Below are 20,616 nucleotides of genomic sequence, written 5' to 3'. Positions count from 1 at the left end.
AGTTGATTCGAATTTAAAGACGCATGCGTTTTGACAAGGCTGCCCAGGATCTTTCTCTTCAATTATAATAAAAAAAAAATTTGGTTGCCATCCAAAAAAAAAAGTAGAAAGAAAGAAAGGAAAAGAAATCCATTCCAATATCGAATCTACCACACACACACACACACACACACAGCAGACAAAAGAGAATAGAAAAAAAAGAAGAAAAAAAATTTACCAACCAACCAGCCAGCCGCATACAAAGCAACGTTTTTTTTTTGGTGTTTATTTGTTTGTTTGATGACGAGTTTCTTTTCAATTTTAATTTTTGTTTGATTCAATTTTCATTCAAAATTCAATCATATATATCATCTATATAAATTCATTTTGTTGTTTGAATGAATTTAATTTCTTGATTTATTTTTTTTTCGTTCACTTAATAATCCAGGTTTGTGTAATCATTTTTTGTTTTTTTTTTTTTTTGGATTAATTCAATGATGAATGAAATACATTGCAAAAAAATTGATTGCTCAGTTTTTTTTTCCTGTCACTAAATGTTTTTCTATTTTTATATTTCATTTTTTGGAAAAAAAATAGCATTTCATAACGAACAACGAGCGTTGGTGGTGGTGTTGTTTGGATAGCCAATAGAGAAGTTGTTTGTCATTGTTGCCGAAATTGGTGCTAAATAAAAACAAAACCTTTTTTGTTTTCTTGTTGAGAATTATTCCGTAATTTTTTGATTGGCTGACCAAAATTAACGCAAATCGATCACAAATTTTTCAAATATATATTTTTCAATTCATTCGTTCTGTTCATCGTTATTGTATTTTTTTTTTACCGAAAAACCATATTATGTCGAGTTTGATGAGTGGTGAGAACCACAAATTGAAACAATTATCATCAACTAATAATTCTTCGTCTGCTGCTACTGCTGCTGCTGCTGCTGTCTCAACAAATCCATCATCATCATCTAAGATACAATTATCATCTACTTCCAATAATAATAATAATAAACTTGAAATTAATCTTAAACGTGAAGCGGAAAACAATCCAAACGATTGTGTAAAGCAACAAAAATTATTGAAATTATCCACTGCAGATAATAATAATACAGATAATACATCGTCAATAATTGGTAATATCGGTGCAAAGTGTTTAACGGTTAGCTTGAAAAAACAAGCTACAAATAATCAAACCGAGCAACAACAACAACAACAGAATCATAAAAGTAACGGCTCGGTTGAGAACGGTTCAATAATGAATCATCAGGCTAGTGGTAGTAGTAATAATAATCAAGATGAACATCAAATTGATGAAAGTCTTTATTCAAGACAATTATATGTACTTGGTCATGATGCTATGAAACGTATGGCACGATCATCGGTATTGATTGCCGGTCTAGGTGGTCTTGGTGTTGAAATTGCTAAAAATATTATTCTTGGTGGTGTTAAAGAGGTAACATTACATGATAATAAATTGGCCGATTATTGTGATCTCTCATCACAAGTAAGTTTATTTTCATTTTTATTTCATAAATATATGACTTTGATTTTAATCTAAAATGACATATTTTTCCAGTATTACTTGAATGAATCGAGTATTGGAAAAAATCGTGCCGAACAATCGTTGTTAAATCTTTCCGAATTGAATCCTCATGTCAAAGTGAATGTACATCAAGGTGCATTAATCGATGAATCTTTTTTGCAAAATTTCTCCGTCATCGTATTGACTGATTCATCGTTGGAAGAACAACTATCAGTTGGTGAAATAACTCGCGAAAAAGGCATATCGTTAATTGTGGCTCAATCACGTGGTTTGTTTGGTCAAATATTTTGTGATTTTGGCAACAATTTTACCGTTTACGATACGAATGGTGAAAATCCTATTTCTGTATTGATTTCGGGTATCACTAAAGAAAAAGCTGGTGTTGTTGCCTGCATTGAAGATGCACGACATGGTTTTGAAGATGGCGATGTTGTTCGTTTTGCTGAAGTTAAAGGAATGACCGAAATTAATGGAAAGGATTACAAAATCAAAGTAACCGGTCCATGTCAATTTTCCATTGGTGATACTACTGGATTTTCCGATTATCAAAATGGTGGTATTGTTACACAAGTTAAACAACCAAAAGCTATGAATTTTGTACGTTTTCAGCTGAAGTTTTGGATTTATGATTGTAACTAATGTTTTTTTTATCGTTTTCTTTGTAGAAACCATTGAAAGAATCAATTTTGGCTCCGGATTATTTAGATTCATTTTCTGATCGTCCACAGCAAGAGCATTTATTTTTTCAAGCATTAGATCGTTTTCAAAATCAGAATGGCCGTCTTCCTCGTTCATGGAATCAAGAAGATGCCGATGCATTCTATGAATTGTTAGTCGGTTTGGTCAATGAACGTCAAGTAGAGCCAAGTTCTATCAATGAAAATTTGGCCAAAATTTTTGCTAAACAAGCTCGTGGTAATCTGGCACCAGTCAATTCATTTATTGGTGGTGGTGCTGCTCAAGAAGTAATGAAAGCTTGTACCGGAAAATTTTCACCAATTTATCAATGGTTTTATTATGATGCATTTGAATGTTTGCCTACTGATGCGAATCAATTACCCAAAGAAAGTGATGCTCAACCATTGAATTGTCGATATGATGGTCAGAATGCCGTTTTTGGAAAACAATTTCAACAAAAACTTTGTGACCTGCGATATTTTCTGGTCGGTGCCGGTGCTATCGGTTGTGAACATTTAAAACATTTTGCCATGATCGGAGCTGGAACTAGTGAACGTGGTAAAATTGTTGTTACCGATATGGATATAATTGAAAAATCCAATTTGAATAGGCAATTTTTGTTCCGACCAAAAGACGTCGGTGGTTTCAAATCGAAAATAGCTGCAATTGCAACAAAAGCAATGAATCCACAGATCAATGTTATTGCCCATGAAAATCGTGTTGGAGTTGATACGGAAAAATATTATGATGATGATTTCTTTGAAACACTTGATGGTGTTGCTAATGCATTGGATAATCTGGAAGCTCGAACATATATGGATCGTAAATGTGTATATTATCGTATACCATTATTAGAATCTGGAACACTTGGAACTAAAGGCAATGTTCAAATTGTAATACCAAATTTGACGGAATCCTATTCATCATCACAGGATCCACCGGAAAAATCGATTCCTATTTGTACATTGAAAAATTTTCCAAATGCCATTGAACATACATTACAATGGGCTCGTGATGAATTTGAAGGCCTTTATAAACAGGCACCTGAACAAGCTTATCTTTATCTAACTGATCCAAAATTTATTGAACGTACAAACAAAATGAATGGCAATCAACCGATCGAAATTGGTGAATCAGTGAAAAAAGTGTTAGCCGAACGTCCAACATCATTTATGAGTTGTATTAAATGGGCACGTCTTTATTTCGAACAACAATTCAATCATCAGATACAACAATTGTTATTCAATTTTCCACCGGACTATACGACAACAACCGGTGCACCGTTTTGGTCCGGGCCAAAAAAATGTCCACATCCAATCAACTTTGATCCAAGCAATTCACTTCATCTGGATTTCGTTATGGCTGCGGCCAATCTTCGAGCCTATCTGTACAATATTCCACAATGTCCTAATAGAGAAGAGATTCTTAATCTGGTCACTTCATTATCCGAAAGTGAAATACCGAAATTTAAACCAAAACAAAATCTAAAAATTGCTGTGAATGATTCTGAATTATCGATGATGGATTCAAATCAATTTGATGTTGGTGAACGTTTCAAATCGATATTGGCTGAATTGCCAACATTGGAAGAATTGAAATCCGTGAAAATAAATCCAATTGAATTTGAAAAAGATGATGATACCAATTATCATATGGATTTTATTGTTGCCGCATCAAATTTACGTGCAGAAAATTATGAAATTGCACCAGCCGATCGCCATAAAAGTAAATTGATTGCTGGTCGTATTATACCAGCCATTGCAACGACAACTGCTCTCATATCTGGTCTAGTATTTATTGAGCTATATAAATTTGTACAAGGATTTAAAACATTGGATCCATATATGAATTCATTTGTCAATTTGGCCTTACCATTTTTTGGTTTTTCAACGCCTACCGCATGCCAGACATTGAAATATTATGACAATAGTTTTACTATATGGGATCGTTTTGAAATCAATAAAGACATGACATTACAGGAATTTATTGATTATTTCCTAAATGAACATCGTCTGGATATAACAATGATCTCGCAAGGTAATGTTTTGTTGTATTCATTCTTTTTGAATAAAGAAAAACGTGAAGAACGTATGCCATTGAAGATGACCGAAGTTTTGAAACGTGTTTCAAAAAAACGTATCGAATCATATGTAAAATCATTAGTATTTGAAATCTGTTGTAATGATGATAATGGTGAAGATGTTGAAGTGCCGTACGTACGTTATGTACTCAACAATGAACCAATGGATATATCAAAATAAAAAAAAGTGATGATGATGGATGATGATGATGATTATAATTCCTGATATTTTTTTCAATGGAATTTTATTATCAACAACAACAAAACTGAAGAAAATTGATGATTTGATGATTGAATTCTCGTTTTTCTCTTCACATAAATTCATAAATTCTAATTGAAATTGAAAATTAATAATAATGCTTATTATTATTTCTAATTAAACAAAAAAAAACTATTAATCTCACATTATTTTTTAGCCTAATAATTTGATTGAACAAAATAAAGGAAAAAAAATAATTTTTTTAATTAAAAAAAAAAAAATTTTTTTTGTCAAATTTAAAATTTTTCATTCGAAAGTAGAAATAGCTTCATCTATGTGTGTGGACCTTTTGCTGTCAAAATAATTTCTGGTGGTTGCAAGCCAAAAAAAGAAAATCGCGCGCGCTCTCTCTCATTCTCTCAGCAGTTTTTACACCTATAGCTGCGCTAGCTGTAAATGTTGTTGCTGCTGCTGCTGCTGCTAGGCCCAGCATGATTCTATGTCGTGCGTCAGATTCTGTTTGTTTTTTTTTATATATATATTCTTGTTTCTGTTGGTTTCTGGAACAGAAATTGATTCTACAATCACCGGTTGTTGTTGTTGTTGTTGTTGTTGTGTTCATATTACTGGTTTTGTTTTGAATGAAAAAAAAATATACATACATACCAAAGTTTGTTTTTATATCACCAAGGTGATTTTTTTTTATGTTTCGTTTCTTCTGGAACACACGGCATATTTCACCAATTATATTCACTACACCTCATTTTTTTTCTGACTACGTTTACAATAATTTTTTTTTGATGTTAAATGTTCTTCGTGTGTGTGTGTGTGTGCGTGTGTAGTAGTGTGTTTCAATTCACAATTCGTTTCGTTTGACTTCGATCACACACCAACAAAACAAACCTAATTTCGTCCTTATTCGTCACCATTCACCTGAATGTCCTATATGGAAATAATATAATTCAACTAACTGTATTGTACGTATATCTAATCTTTTTTTTTCTCTTGAAAAAAAGGTGACCATCATAAATATCAATATTCAAAAATAATAAAAAAAAAAATGGGCGACACTGCCGATCTACTCGATTTAAGTTCGATGCTAGATCAACCAACCACAGCAACAACAACGAATCCAACGACGAATTCTTTATTATTGACTAACAATAGTTATAGTGATCAACAATCAAATTGTGATTCATTGGTAATGATTAAACCACCATTAATGTTCAAAAATAATACAAGCCCAATGATAATCGATAATAATCGTGATGAAAACAATATATCGATTACACCACCAACGACTGTTCATCATCATCAACAACAACAACATCAGATTCTGTTATTCGATGATCATAATAACCGCAATATGAATAGTGATACAATGTTTGCCACATCAAGACGTACTAAAGAAAGAATCGATGAATTTGAATCACAGCTAGAATGTTTTATTAAAACCAAACGTTTATTATTGGAACAGTTTGCCGAAGAAACACAGATACTTGTACAGAAACATGAACATGAAATTGTTGGTTTACGACAGAAACATCTTGTATGTGAAAATAATTTCAAATCACAATTGGTGAATGCAATGCAAAAAATTCATACATTAGAAACAAAATTGGAAACCGAACAATCATTATTGAAATCAAAAATCGATATGTTTGAAAAAGATTTACAAAAATCACATAATGATGCAAAATTGTTGAAAGATTCATTGGAAATGGCATTGAATGAAAAAGATAAACAGAATGATGATTTAAGAAAATTTAATCTTAATCTTGAATCGAAATTGAAATTATTACAATCTGAATATAAAAATCGCCGTCAACAATTGGAAGATAAACTGCGTGAATATGAATTGAATCAGGATAAAGATTTTCAGGAAATTAAAAAATTACGTGATGATTTGAGGTAAGTTTTTTATTTTTTGCTCGAAAGTTTCTCTGCGAAAAAAAATAGTTACATTTTTTTTTCTCTCACCAAAACAAAACAAAAAAACAAAAAAAAAACCAATTAGTCATTCGATTAAAGAAATTTCCGGTCTACAACATGAACTGAATGAAATACGTCAAAATTTATTCAGTAAAGAAGCTTATTGTTCCAAATTGGAAAAAGAATTGGAAGAACGTGGAAAACAATTGAATTTAGAATTGGAATGTAAAAAAGAATCCGATGATAGAATACAAGCATTACGAGAAACATTGAAAGTAAGCCAACAGGAAAATGATACACTACAATCACGATTAACTGATACACAGCATCGTATGGGTGATGAAATTGAAAAATTAAAATCATTGATGACCAATCAACAAATAAATCATGAACAAAAATTTCGACGATCAATTGAAGAGAAAACACAATTGGAAGAAAAATTTAAAAATGAATTGGCTACAATTGAACGCAATTTACAGCAATCACGTCATGATTATGAAACCATACAGCAAGAATTACAACAAACAACCGATGAAAAACATAAACTACAACGACAATTGGAGAATCAAATTGAAAAATCAATAACCGACAAACAATCATTGGAGATTGGCTACAGTAATCGTATTGGTGATTTGAATAAAAAACTATCCGATACAGATACCAGATTGAAATTGATGACCGATAAATATGAAACGGCAAATAATGAATTGATTAAAGTTCAAAATTACATAGTCGGTGTGGAGAATGATTTGAAAACGAAAAATTCAGAAATTCTAAATGTTCATGAAAAATATAACCTATTGGAAATGGATCGGCTATCTGTGTTGAACGAAATGGAAAATGTCAAACGATCGTTGCATTTAGAAACGGTGGAAAAGAAAGAAAAATCTCGTCAAATTGATGAATTAAATGAATCATTATCTTCTAGTCAAATTGAAATTGAAAAGTAAGTTAATAATAATGTTTTCTGTTCTTTGTTTTTTTTTCTAATCACATTTGTTTCTATTATTTTGATGATTTTATAGACTTAAAAATGTTAATGATCAATTAAAACGTTCCATTGAAGAAGGTGATAATCTTCGATTTACATTGATCAAAGATTGTAATGAATTACGTGAAACATTGGCTGAAGTGGAAAAATCTCGTCTCGATATTAAAAGCAAACTGAATAGTTGTCAATTCAATTGTGCAACATTGAATAATCAGCTCAAAAAACGAGATCTAGAATTGGAAGATTTTAAACGTAAATTAAATTCTTATGGTGAAGAGAAAAAATTCTGGCAACAAGATCTGGATTCTACTGGGTATGTATCGAGGGGAGGGGAAAAAATAATTTGATTTTGGCTATTTTGACAATTATTATTAATTCTACTTTCATTGAATAGACAATCATTGACACAAATGAAAACTGCCTATGAACGATTATATCAACAAAATGTTTTACTACAAGATAAATTATCGCAATTAGAATCGGAAGCCAATGTTCATCAAAAAATTGATCAATCGAATAGAACATCGCAAACAACCGAAAAAGAAATGATACGTCGTTTAACACGTGAATGTGAACAATCACGTGATCGTATTGCCAAGCTAGAAAGTGAAAAAAAACATTTCGAACGATTATATATTCAAATGGAACGTGAATATAATTCATTGAAAAATTCATTCAATACACAAAATCATCGTGATTTTATGAACGCATCATTATCACCATCAACAATAAGTGCCCATAAAGATTCAACAAATGGATCGATATTATCGTTAACACAGCTTTTGAAAAATGATTTCACAACACCGAATCCTGTTTGGGATGATAATACTAATCGTAGTTTAGAAACATTACGTCAGAAAAATAATGAACTTAGACAAAAAGTGCTTGGTCGACCAACGGAGTCTAATACCAAGAAAACAACGATGAAAATGTTATCATCATCATTGAATACAAATACAGATTGCTGTGAATGTATCTATCATCATCATCAACAACAACAACAACAAAATCATAGGATTGAATCAACATCGAATCATGGAATCACTGCTATCGATAATCATAAACATAATTTAGATGTCGCTGTTGATGATGGTGATGATAATTTATTATTGGTTGATGAAAATCGTAATAATATCATCAACAATGACTTTGATATTGATGTTAATAATGTCAAACACAATGATAATAATGATGATAATGATTCGTTTGCAGAAAAATTAAAACAAGCAGAATTGAACGCACAGAAAGTGCTTGAATCCTGTGATTCGGAGGTATGTGTGTGTGTGTGTGTGTGTGTATTCTATATTAATTTTTAATGAGAAATACGGTTCTAATCATTTACATATTTTTTTTCTACATTTGTTAGATAAAAAAATTGACAAGTAAATCTACACGAATTAAATCCGCAACAAACAATCATCATCATCAATATTCTAGTAAAATTCCATTATCAACGAGCAATAACGGTACGAATAAATAATAGAATTCGACCATATGGACCAAAGAAAAAAAAAATCTATCCACTAAATCTCATTAGATCTCATTCATTCATTAATTTTTTTTTGATTCCAAAAAAAACCAATACATTTAAAGTATATGTAGACAAATTGCAATCCATTTTATAATATTAATTTATTTACACACACACACACCCAATGATTAGATTTAGTATATTTGTAGCATAATAATCACATGTAGATTATCGAGTGTTTTACTCCACTTTTTTTTCTCGAATCCTTTATATTTTGGTCATATTTACAAAATAAAAATAAAATAAAATAAAATAAAAACTATATTCAACTTTGCTGATTTTTGTCCAAGAAATTAATGTTCACCAAGAGTGTTAATTAGTGTAGACAAGTGGATTTTCAGTGATTTCGAAAAAAATGAAATCGTGACATTTTATTTTATTTTTTTTTTTTTTTTTTTTTTTGGTATATACAAGCAAATAATTTACTATATATTCTTTTTTTTTATTCTAAACACAAATATCTCCAAAAAAAAAACAAAATTTCATGATTAAATTCAAATTTCATTTCATTTCATTTCATTATTTTTTTTATTAACGATTATCAATTTCTAGCTGTTGGATCATGTTTAAATGTTTTCTGTAATGGTCCAACACCGGCTTTTTTAAAGTTGATTTCATCCAATGAATTTCGTTCTTCCATTATACGTTTAATTTTTGCATTATCCATTGTTTCACGAAAATCTAAAACAAGATAATGAAAAAAAAAAAAAAAAATATTGATCCACAATGATTGGTCATGATCACCATTCAATCGGATTTCTTACGTTGAGTGAATGATTTTTTATTTACATCCAATTGTTGTGGTTTCACTTTAATCTGTGGTATATTGAGAAAACTACGAACTTGTGTCACTTTTAATAAATTTACTTGTATTAACGAAATGAAATTATTCGTACACCAATACATTAAAATGGCTGATGGAAAATTGAATGTAAATGCCAATGTTATCAAAGGAATTACACGGGCACCATATTTTATCAATGGTGTTTGATTTGGATTCAAACCTATTTTTTAAATGAAAAAAATAATCACAAGTTAGACCTTTATATTCATTTATATGACATTGAATGAACACATACCACTACGGAAAGATGTTTCCAATGTTAACCATAATGTAGCACATGTTATCACTGGCAATGCAAATAATGGATCACTAACGGATAAATCGGTGAACCAAAATAAACCGCCTGTTTTCAATGATTCCACTGGATAATTGGCCATACGCCGTAATGTTATGAAAAACGTTATAAATACCGGTGCTTGAGCAAATGGAGCTAACATTGTTTTGAAAGGATTCACACCTTTTCGTTTATACAATGACATTGATTCTTGTGATAAACGTGCAAATTCTATGCTATCGCCGCTGATTCTAGCTTGATTCATTTTTTCCTTTAATATTGCTTGTTCAGGTAAAAGTTCATTTAATTTGGCTGCTGATTTTTGAGCCGATACGACTAATGGAAACAGACAAAGCCTTAGGATGATTGTTCCGACAGCAATAGCTCCCCACCATGGAAATACCGAATGTAAAAAATCTAGATAATTAACACACCAACCAACGGGAGTATAATTTGATCCTAGATTCAATGATGCCACTGATGTTTCAAGCACAGCATTCGATATGAATTCATTGTCCAACAATGGCGATTTTTGTACATCAATGGCCGTAAGATCGATTACATTTTCTGAGGCTACATTATTATTTGTTGTTGTTGTTGCTGCTGCTGTTGCGGTGGTTTTAGCTGTTGTCGAATTGAATCTTGGATGAAAAATAAGCGATTTTCTCATAAAACAAAGTTTATCATGTGAACGTAATAATGAAACATTCAATATACCGGATGATGAAAATGTTCGAACATTCGATGATGATGATGATGGTCGACAATGATTTAGATTGCGATCGCTCAAGAATAATGATGAAGATGAAAATTTATCAACATTTTTCCAACCATTACGATTGAAAACCGATGAAACAGTTCGCAATATGAGAATGGATCGCATATTTTTTTTGTTGTTGTTGTTGGATCAATGAAATGTTTTCAAAAATTCGCAATATACCATATGATGATATTTGTTTTCAAACATGTGACACCGTCCGATAATGATGAACGTATTTTACACGATAGTATCGATTATAAAGGTGTTAACCATTCAATATACTCGAATTTTGATTCAATCGAGATCATGATAATTCGGTATTTAAAAACTTTTTTATTTAAATTCTAGATTTTGTTTTTTGTTTGAATTTTTTTTCCCCACCAAAAAAGAATAATGTTGTCATTATTCAATCATGGAATTGATCGTATCAATATTTTATTAATTTGTCTTATACCAATTATGATCATCATTTCTATTGGTAATGTTTTATTTTGATTTTTATAATTCATTCATTGAATGATGAATTTTGTTTTTTTTTCTCACTCACAAATTAGCATTTAGGACCAATGTTGAACAAATATCTGAAAATGATCTTAAATCTGATTATAATCTTAAATCTGATCCAAAACTGAATGGATTACGAAAATATTGTAATTTTTTGGACGATATTCAAATTGGTGATGAAAATTCATTCAATTATTGTGGTTATGATCTGGAATTGGAAAAAATAATATTATTAATTAGACATGGTGATCGTGGACCACTTAAAGATGTAAGAAATTTGAACAATATTCCCTGTAATCATACCCATTTGGATGAAGTAAATCGAATCAATGATGAACAAACAATGGCAATATCAACACTGTTATCGAAATTCATTGCCAAATCTAGTGTTTATGATAGTAAATTTCTTGGTTCCATTCCCATGTCTGATGGTTGTATGCCTGGTTTATTGACAAAATTTGGTCTTTCACAACATATCAAATTAGGTTTATTAATGAATCATGTATATAGACCAAAATTGAATATGAATCCAGACGATTCATTCATTGCCAAACAGATTCGTATCAACACAACACCATATCCACGAACCGTACAATCGGCTATGGCTTTTTTACATGGTTTTCTCAGCGAAAAAAATGATGCCCTCAACGTTTTTGATTTAATGTCTACGAATTTTCATCAATTTTCCAATGTTTATTTTTGTGATTATCATGATACTCAGAAATATTGTTTTCGTAATTGCACAGAAATGGATGAATTATTGAAAAAAATCTACAAAACTTTTAGCTATGATCATGACAAAGATTTTGCACAGATGATTAAACAAGTGGAACAAATTATCGTGCCAACAAATGTAGCTGATCCGATTGGAAGCTATAAACGTTCGATTGTATCCATTTTCGATACGCTTAATTCATTTATTTGTCATCAACAACGATTACCTTGTCATCAACAAAATGATGATGATGATGATGATTACGATAAATGTATTGCAATCAATGATGTTGAACTAATCTTCACATTCATCAGTGGTTTAGGCCATAAATTAATGCATTCGGAAGATAATCATCGTATTAGTTGGATGCAATCTTATGGTCTACTATTGAATCTTATCGATCAAATCAAATCGAATGAAAAATTAACAATATTTTCCGGACATGATTTAACCATTCATTCATTAGCTACAGTGATTGGTTTTGTTGAACATAACATTCCACCGTATGCATCACGTGTTATATTTGAAATTTATTCACGGAAATCATCATCATCAACAACAACAGCAACAACAATAAACAATGAAAAACTTATTCGTATAGTATACAATGGTAATGATGTGACCGAAACATTTCCATTATGTAATTCAATTTATAATGATGCTGCTTCTGCTGCTGCTGATGCTGAACATTGTATTCGATTCGATGATGATGATCATACAATTTTGATCAAATTAACTAGTCTTGAAAATTTTATACATACTAAATTTGTTGAACATTATTTGTTTGAAAATTGTTGAATTTTTTTTTTTTTTTGGTTGTTGTAATAATCAAATTATTATTATTACCAATTGAAAAATAATGGGCAGCTGAAATTCAGTTATCACAAATATGATTATTATGATTATTATTATTTGAAATGAAATGAAAAAAAATAAATAAAAAAATTTTTTTTTTTGACCAAATAATAGATGATTATGATGATGATGATGATGATGAAATGTCAATTACAATGAGCCATAGCTTTACGAAAATTTTCAAGTATCCGTTGATAGGTTGGATCGAGGTCAACATCGACCATTCGATCATCGATCGATATTGATGATGATGATGATGATTTGGTGATTGTAACTGTGATGGAACAAGATTCCAATTTGAACGATAGGTTGATAAACCATACATGGACAATGATTTTGTTGTTGGTGTTGGTGTTGTTGTTGTTGTTGTTAATGAACCACCATTACCACAACCATAATGAGATTTTTTTCCTCGATAAAAATTAATCGCCGATTGTGGCTGTGATTGATGATGATGATGATGATGATTATGATCATGCTTCCGATATAATGTACCATTTGTCATCGACATTGGTGATGGTGATGATGATAATTTTGTTTGAATCAAACGTAATGTACATGGTAATTGTTCTTTCATAATACTATGATGTATTATTAATGATGAAATTGTTGGAAATTCTTTTTGAAATCCTTTGATTTTAAATTTAATTATTTCTTGTTGTTGTTGTTGTTTTTGATCATCACCATCATCAGCATTATTATTATTATTATTATTATCGATTATTGTCGATAAAATTAGATAATGAGCAACACCTGTATGATTATAATCATATGGAACACGAATTGTTAATGCATAACAATGATCCTGTGTCAATGATCGTCGTACAAGAAATGATCCAGTTGGACAACTACGTATTAATTGTTGTGCATATTCACGTTCAATTGAACCATAATACCATGATTCATTTGCAAGTGGATCATTCTGATCAATGATATAATTGGACTCATTTGACTGTTGCTGTTGATAATTATCGGGTGGTTCTAATGTTGCATAACAATTTGATTCCGATGTTCGATAATGATGATGATGATCAGAAGCCATTAAAATATCCATTGAATAAAGTTGATTATCATTTTGTAAAATGACTAGCGGCTTTTCTAATGATGATGATGATGATTGTGGTGGTGGCGGTGGTAGTGATGATTTTGTTTTAAAATTAAGTGCAATTTTACCATCACCTTTATTGAGAAAACTAACGATTGGATTCGATGATTTAGTGCCAGTTAAACGACCACCACCAATCATATATTTTCGATTTGTTGTTGTTGTTGTTTTTGTTGAATGTGGAAATTTTTGTTGTTGATTTGGTTGATGATTATCAATATCGTTATCATTATTAATCAAAATAGATTGATAACAAAGATTATTAATCGGATTATTTTGATGATGATGATGATTTCCAACATATGATGATGACGATGATGAATTTTTTGTTATTGTCGATGATGATGAAAACATTTTCATCTTTCTTGATCTTTGCCATGAACGAAAATGATTTAGTAATGCTTGATAATTTGTATTTGTAGTGGTCGAATTCGATGATGTTGATGATGATGATGAAGAATTTGATGAATTGAATGAATGAATTAGATTATTCATCGTCATTCTTTTAACATAAACAGCATTATTATTAATAGAATTTTGGCCACTTCCGTTCATAGATGTTGTTATTGTTGATGATGATGATGATGATGTAGAGAATTTCATTCTTTATTCTGTAGTTTACAATAATGATTCGAATTTTATGCATTGAATCATGGTTTGTTTAGGGCATCGTTTTTTTTTCTTTTTCTTCTTAAAACAAATAAACAGACAAAATCAACGATGATGATGATGATGATGATGACTTGTAGAAACAAGACTGGCGTCAGATTGCTTCTGGTATGTTGTTGTTGTCATGATGAAGATGATGATGATCATCAACAAATGTTCTTGTACTTCATCGGTGTGTGTGTGTGTCTGTTTGTATGTTCATCATGATCATCATCATTATTATCATCAGTCATTCACCAGCCACACATACAAACACATGCCAAAGAGAGATTTTTTCTTTTCTTTTTTTTGACCATGGAATTGACTTTAAACTTGTTCTCCACTCTGTTTTTTTTTCTCTCTCTCTCTCTCTCTCGTCTTTCATCAATCTAAATATCGTTGAAAACGATGGTGGTCGTGGTCGTGGCCATCATCATCATCATCATCATCATTCGACAATCAGTTCGAGGGTCAGGACATGAACAAACACAAGCACATATATGTAAGAGAGAGAGAGAGAGAGAGAGAGAGAGAGAGAGAGAGAGAGAGAGAGAGAGAGAGAGAGAGAGAGAGAGAGAGAGAGAGAGAGAAAACTAGAGACTAGCCAGACTCTTTGGTTTCGATTGAATTTATTTTTTGTTTTCCTCTGATTATTGGAATGCAATGTTATTGCAAATAGTGAAGAAAAAAAAAATGGTCAAAGTAAAAAAATATTTTCTTCATTCATTGATTATCGTTTACAAGTGCACAATACAATTTGTGTGTATGTGTGTGGTATTTGACCAAAAAAAAAGAATGTGTGGCCCATGGCCATTTAATTGTTACAAATTTTTTTTTGTTCTCCAGGGTCCTTCCCAAATTGTTGTCGAAGAATTTCAATTATTCATTTTTTTTTCTTTGCTAATTTAATTTTCATCAATGAAAATTGCCTGTTGCTATTATTATTATTATTATACTAGACATGGAAAAAATGATGATGATGATGATGAGTGAATAAAACAAACAAACAAACATGCAGACAGACGCATGTTGTTTATAATCATCATCACGATCGTTGTATCAATTTTTTTTTCTTCATTTTTAAACATTGTTGTACATCATCATACACCAAAATGGTCCCTGGTACGATAATTTATATATATTGGACAGTAATTGATGATGATCATGATGATTTTAAACCGGTGTGTGTGTGTGTGTGTTTGTTTGTTTGTTTGAAATAAAGAGGGCGTTTTTTTCGTTATTCAGAATCTCTGAGAATTTATATATTTGAGACAAATAAAAAAAAACAACAAAAACATTCAAAGAATTGCAAAACAAAAGATAATCCGTTTAGCATCCTTATTTTTTTTGTCCAAATAAATGTGAGAAAAGAATAACCATCACATGAGAAACATCAACATCATCATTATTTATATACAGGAAACTAGATTTTTTTTTGTTGACTAATTTTTTTCCTCTGTGTAAGACCAACAAAAAAAAAGAAAACACAAACAACAACAACAACAACAACAAACGAGACAAGAAAAAAAAACGAATGCAGATTAGATGCAACAACAACAACAACAACAAGGAATGAATGAATGAAAACCTTGAATAAGAACAACAAGGTAATAGGATAATAGAGAGTAAACAAAAAAAAATGACTAATTATTCTTCATTATAATCATCATCATCATCATCATCAACGATGGATGTGCTAGTTGGTTATTATTCTGCTTTATTCTTTGTTTTTTTTTCACCAGATAATATCTTTATATATATTAATCTATACTCGTTTTTATTCTATTCATCATTAAATGAACAACGACTACAACGACGATTTTTTTTTTGTTACTCAATGTCTATGTGGAAATTATCCATTGTTAATCATCAGCATTATATATGTATATATAATGGTCAAGACTGATTCAGTATAATTTATCACAATGTGACATTATTTTATTTTTTTTTTCTTGGTCATCATCCAATGTTCATTGGTGATTAGTAGTAGTTGGTTGGTTACAAAACATAAAAATATTTGTGATTTTATTAGCTTTTTTTTCGGATGAATTTTTCTATAAATTTTATGACCATTCTGGTCAATATCATCATCATTATTCAATCAATATAAGAATCGAATTCTTTATTTAGACAGAACAATAATAATAACAACAACAACAACAACAACAAAATCATTCAAGTTCTTCTTCAAATAGAAAATGATAAAGTGTTTCAAGTTGTTGTTGTTGTTGTTGTTGTTGGTAAAAAAAAAATGATAATTAACAACCCTTTTCGGGGGTTTGTCCATGTTGTTAATTGATATCAAACATCCAGTGGAGTATATATAAAGAGATAGAGAAAAAAAGTGGACAAGAACAAGAATAAAGAACAAAAAAAAAAAAAACCCTCAAGAAATAAAGAGAGAAAAAAAAAACATACATACCATTTCATTTCATTTTATTATAGTGACGATAATAATGATGATGATGATGTAGATGAAATGAAATGAAATGAAATAAAATGAAGAAGGGCGACATTCCATACATGGAACCATCATCATCATATAATCATCTTCATCACCATAATAATAAGTGCGTATCATCATCATCATCATCATCACCAACATTCACCAACATCATTCAGTTCCGTATTCTGAATAAGAAGAAGAAGAAATGGGCCGTTATCGTAAAGCCATTTATTATATGAAAGAATTTTTTTTTCTCTCGCACTTACTCCAGTTATCTATTTATCTATTAGAAACAAAAAAAAAGTAGACACGACGTATTTATATGGTGTTTTTTTTTCTCTCTTCATCGTCAGTCAAAAACACTAGAAACATCGGAAAATGTTTGATTCACCACCAACAAAAATTTGAAATGAAATGAAATGAAACGAAAAACAAGAAAAAACGAATCAAACGGCATATATAAAATGATAATGATTTGATGCCTGAATTGGTGGCTATCTCCTGTCTGCTGTAGTATGTGTAAATGCAATTTTTGCCAATCTTCTGGTTATATAAGTCTGATGGTTTTTGTTTTTGTTATTTTTTTTCTGGCCATTTTGGCCATTTTATTTCATTTGCCATGGAAAAAATAACTAGAAATTCGTAAAAAAAAAATTTTTTTTTTTTTGATTTTTTTTCCTCTCATTCGTTTTTTTTCTCTATATATATTGTTTGCTTCGTATTATACACGATTGTGTTGGATACACAAAACGAAACCTGAACCTGAACCAGAACTATTAGTTAGCTAGTTACTTTTTTTTATACTATTACATAGACAGACACTGACACGGATAGTATGTATGTAATGTAATGTATGAAACTAATTAAACATCGGTTATATAATGATCGTGAAAAATAAACAAAAAAAAATAAAGATAATGGTCAGATTGATGATATTATTGATGATGATGCTGTTGCTGTTGCTGTTTGGTGGATAATGACCATGATGGTGATGGCTGTGGTGATTTTTCAACATTGATATGATAATGGTATGATGTAATATTGGCCATCATCATCATCATCATCATCATCATTAATGAGAAAAAATCTAGTTTATCCCATTATCAATAAATTGATTTTTAATAATCATCATAACCATTTAATCATTTATAATATAATAATAATTCACAGCAGAGAAGAAAACAAAAAAAAAGGGGAAAAAATGTTTTTTGTTTTGGTTTGTTTTGGTTTTGGAATTAACAATTATAGCCAATTGACGATGTGATCGATGAATTAAAAATGGAGATCGAACGGAATTTTTGTGATTGATAAGAATTGAAATGTTGATGTTGATGTTGATGTTGATGATGATCAGTGTTATGATGATAAGTTTGTTTGGATTGGAAACAAAAAAATTTTTTTTTTTAAATTCCAAAAAAAAAACAAATATGACAAATATTGGACAGCAATAAACAGACACACACACACACACACAAAAACAAAAAAACATATGGTGAAATGATAAAAAATCACAATTTTTTTTGGTTTTTACAAATAAAAAAATCACACACACACACACACACACACAAAAAAATGATATCCGGTTATTATTTTTCTGGTAAAAAAAATGAATGAATAAATGAATGAATATGATGCACACGCAAACAAACACACAGACAAACACGAAATTGAAACCAAAAAAAAAAAAATTGGTAAATACATAGAAAACAGCAACAGCAACAACAATTATTTACATAAGCCAAAAAAAACAACAACAACAACAATCTGGTTAATCAAAAACGAAAAAAAAAAATTTTTTTTCATTTGGACGTTTTATATTTCATGGTGGTGTTGGTGGTATTGTATAACACAACATGTTTGTTTGTTCATGTGTGTGTGTGTGTGTATGGTTGACAAAATTTGACAATAATTGAAAAAAAACAAGAATATCAAAAAAAAAAAAAAAAAAAAAAATCAAAAAACAAATGTGGACGAAATTATTTTGTTCCTGAAAAAGAAATTTATTTTTTTTGTTCTAGATTTCCTATTCCGGATCATCATCATCATCGTGATAATTCCAAAGGAAATCAAATAATTCTAATGATTAGAAATGAAAAACTTTTTTTTTCTTCTTACCAATTCCAATGAGAATCAACAAACCGGAAAAAAATCCATTTTCAAGTTAAAAAAAAACTAACAAACTAAGTGCAATCAGAATCCAAAAACAGAATTTGTATTGGCAAATTATTCAAATGTTTTTCTCTTTCTCTTTTTTTTTTTGCTCATCATCATCATCATCATTTTTGTTTTTTAATCTGTTTTTTTTTCCCTTTCCAGATTCTTGATTCTATTTCACAATTTGTGAATCTACAATTCGAATGAAAACACTGTTTTTCTTGTATATCAAAACTTTTGAACATCATCATCAAATATGAGTAAATAGATCTGCTAATAATAATCGGACAAAAAATATTTTTTTTTTGTTTCGTTTCAAGGTAAGATGATGATGAGATGATGATGATGAAATTTTTTTTTGTTTTTGTTTTTTTTTTGAAACAAGTAATTTAGCGGAAAATTGTATTAAGTCACACACACACACACAATTCGAATAAAAAGTATCGAAATCAAACAAACAAACAAAAAAAAATTGTCTCAAGTTCTCTAAATCTAATCTAATTATAACAAACAAACATAGAAAATAAAATGAAAGAAATGGGAAAAAGAATTTTTTTGTTTTGTTTTGTTTTTTGGAACAATCAAAAAGCTCAAGTGAATTGGGGCGTGTATGGAATAAACAACAACAACGATGATGATGATGATGATGATGATGTTGGTTGTGGTGGTGGTGGTGGTGGTGGTGTGTTTGAAAAAAAGCCTCAAAATTTTGACCAACAATTCTATTTTTGTTCATTGATTTTTTTCTTTTCTTTCTTTCTTTCTTTCATAAGAATATTCTCTTATTATTATTGAATATACTGTGTTCCAGATGAACAAATAACGAAAACGAAGACAAATTGTTGTAAGTTTTGGAAGAAAATTCAAAGAAACAAAAAAAAAAAAAAAAAAAATTCATTCCATTATTCACTATCTAGTATGTGTGTGTGTGTGTGTGCGTGTGTGTGTGTGGGCAAGTATGTTTTTTTCTGTTTGGTGTGTATAGTTCTTGATAAAATCTTTTGGTGAAATGAAAAACAACAACAACAACAACCAAAAAACAAACAAACAAATGAATGAATGAATGATGACAATGAATGATGATGGACGATGATGAATATAATATTAAACAAAACACGATGGTAAAGATTCATATATCGAAACGATGGTGTAGGTGAATGAATGAGAAAACAGAAAACAGGGAAAAAAATTCAGTAACAACAGAAGCAGCTAAAATAATGATTCACTAAGCTCGGATTCACAATATTTCAATGAAAAATATTTTCTGTTTGAAAATTTTGAAAAAATACAGCCAATAAGCTATTTTGTTGATTAATACGAATACGAATATAAAGGCAAAACAATATATTCATCTTGTTTTTTGTTGTTGTTGT

The 20,616-nt window shown here is 30.0% G+C and overlaps 5 protein-coding genes across 6 annotated transcripts; 3 read left to right on the top strand and 2 right to left on the bottom strand.

The window, feature by feature from the left end:
• Positions 1 to 136: 136 nt before the first annotated feature.
• On the top strand, positions 137 to 4,551 carry Uba1 (ubiquitin-like activating enzyme 1). Its single transcript, XM_075734376.1, has 4 exons — positions 137 to 427; positions 577 to 1,488; positions 1,561 to 2,124; positions 2,193 to 4,551. Exons 2-4 carry the CDS (start codon positions 835 to 837, stop codon positions 4,464 to 4,466), a joined length of 3,492 nt encoding a protein of 1,163 aa, XP_075590491.1. The 5' UTR covers positions 137 to 427; positions 577 to 834; the 3' UTR covers positions 4,467 to 4,551.
• Positions 4,552 to 4,887: 336 nt separating this feature from the next.
• LOC124497547 (uncharacterized) lies at positions 4,888 to 8,971 on the top strand. Its single transcript, XM_047061211.2, has 5 exons — positions 4,888 to 6,395; positions 6,502 to 7,362; positions 7,442 to 7,720; positions 7,802 to 8,678; positions 8,774 to 8,971. The coding sequence occupies exons 1-5, from the start codon at positions 5,545 to 5,547 to the stop codon at positions 8,885 to 8,887; spliced, it is 2,982 nt and encodes a 993-aa protein (XP_046917167.2). The 5' UTR covers positions 4,888 to 5,544; the 3' UTR covers positions 8,888 to 8,971.
• Positions 8,972 to 9,359: 388 nt separating this feature from the next.
• OXA1L (OXA1L mitochondrial inner membrane protein) lies at positions 9,360 to 11,039 on the bottom strand. The gene is made up of 3 exons (XM_047061212.2): positions 10,018 to 11,039; positions 9,703 to 9,942; positions 9,360 to 9,619 (listed from the first exon to the last, which is right to left on the bottom strand). Exons 1-3 carry the CDS (start codon positions 10,937 to 10,939, stop codon positions 9,480 to 9,482), a joined length of 1,302 nt encoding a protein of 433 aa, XP_046917168.2. The 5' UTR covers positions 10,940 to 11,039; the 3' UTR covers positions 9,360 to 9,479.
• A 31-nt stretch (positions 11,040 to 11,070) lies between these two features.
• Positions 11,071 to 12,998, top strand: LOC124498102 (2-phosphoxylose phosphatase 1). Its single transcript, XM_047061812.2, has 2 exons — positions 11,071 to 11,294; positions 11,371 to 12,998. Exons 1-2 carry the CDS (start codon positions 11,210 to 11,212, stop codon positions 12,831 to 12,833), a joined length of 1,548 nt encoding a protein of 515 aa, XP_046917768.2. The 5' UTR covers positions 11,071 to 11,209; the 3' UTR covers positions 12,834 to 12,998.
• A 10-nt stretch (positions 12,999 to 13,008) lies between these two features.
• On the bottom strand, positions 13,009 to 17,153 carry LOC124498104 (uncharacterized). Of its 2 annotated transcripts, XM_075734380.1 has the most exons (2): positions 17,066 to 17,153; positions 13,009 to 14,396 (listed from the first exon to the last, which is right to left on the bottom strand). In XM_075734380.1, exon 2 carries the CDS (start codon positions 14,353 to 14,355, stop codon positions 13,009 to 13,011), a length of 1,347 nt encoding a protein of 448 aa, XP_075590495.1. In that variant the 5' UTR covers positions 14,356 to 14,396; positions 17,066 to 17,153. The 2 variants fall into 2 exon arrangements, with proteins under 2 accessions (XP_075590495.1, XP_075590494.1); XM_075734379.1 differs by lacking the exon at positions 17,066 to 17,153 and having other exon boundaries at positions 13,009 to 14,872.
• Between the last annotated feature and the right edge of the window lie 3,463 nt (positions 17,154 to 20,616).

This window comes from Dermatophagoides farinae, chromosome 9 (assembly GCF_024713945.1).
Source record: "Dermatophagoides farinae isolate YC_2012a chromosome 9, ASM2471394v1, whole genome shotgun sequence".
Classification (NCBI taxonomy): Eukaryota; Metazoa; Arthropoda; class Arachnida; order Sarcoptiformes; family Pyroglyphidae; genus Dermatophagoides; species Dermatophagoides farinae.
This window is presented reverse-complemented; position numbering and strand designations above follow the sequence as displayed.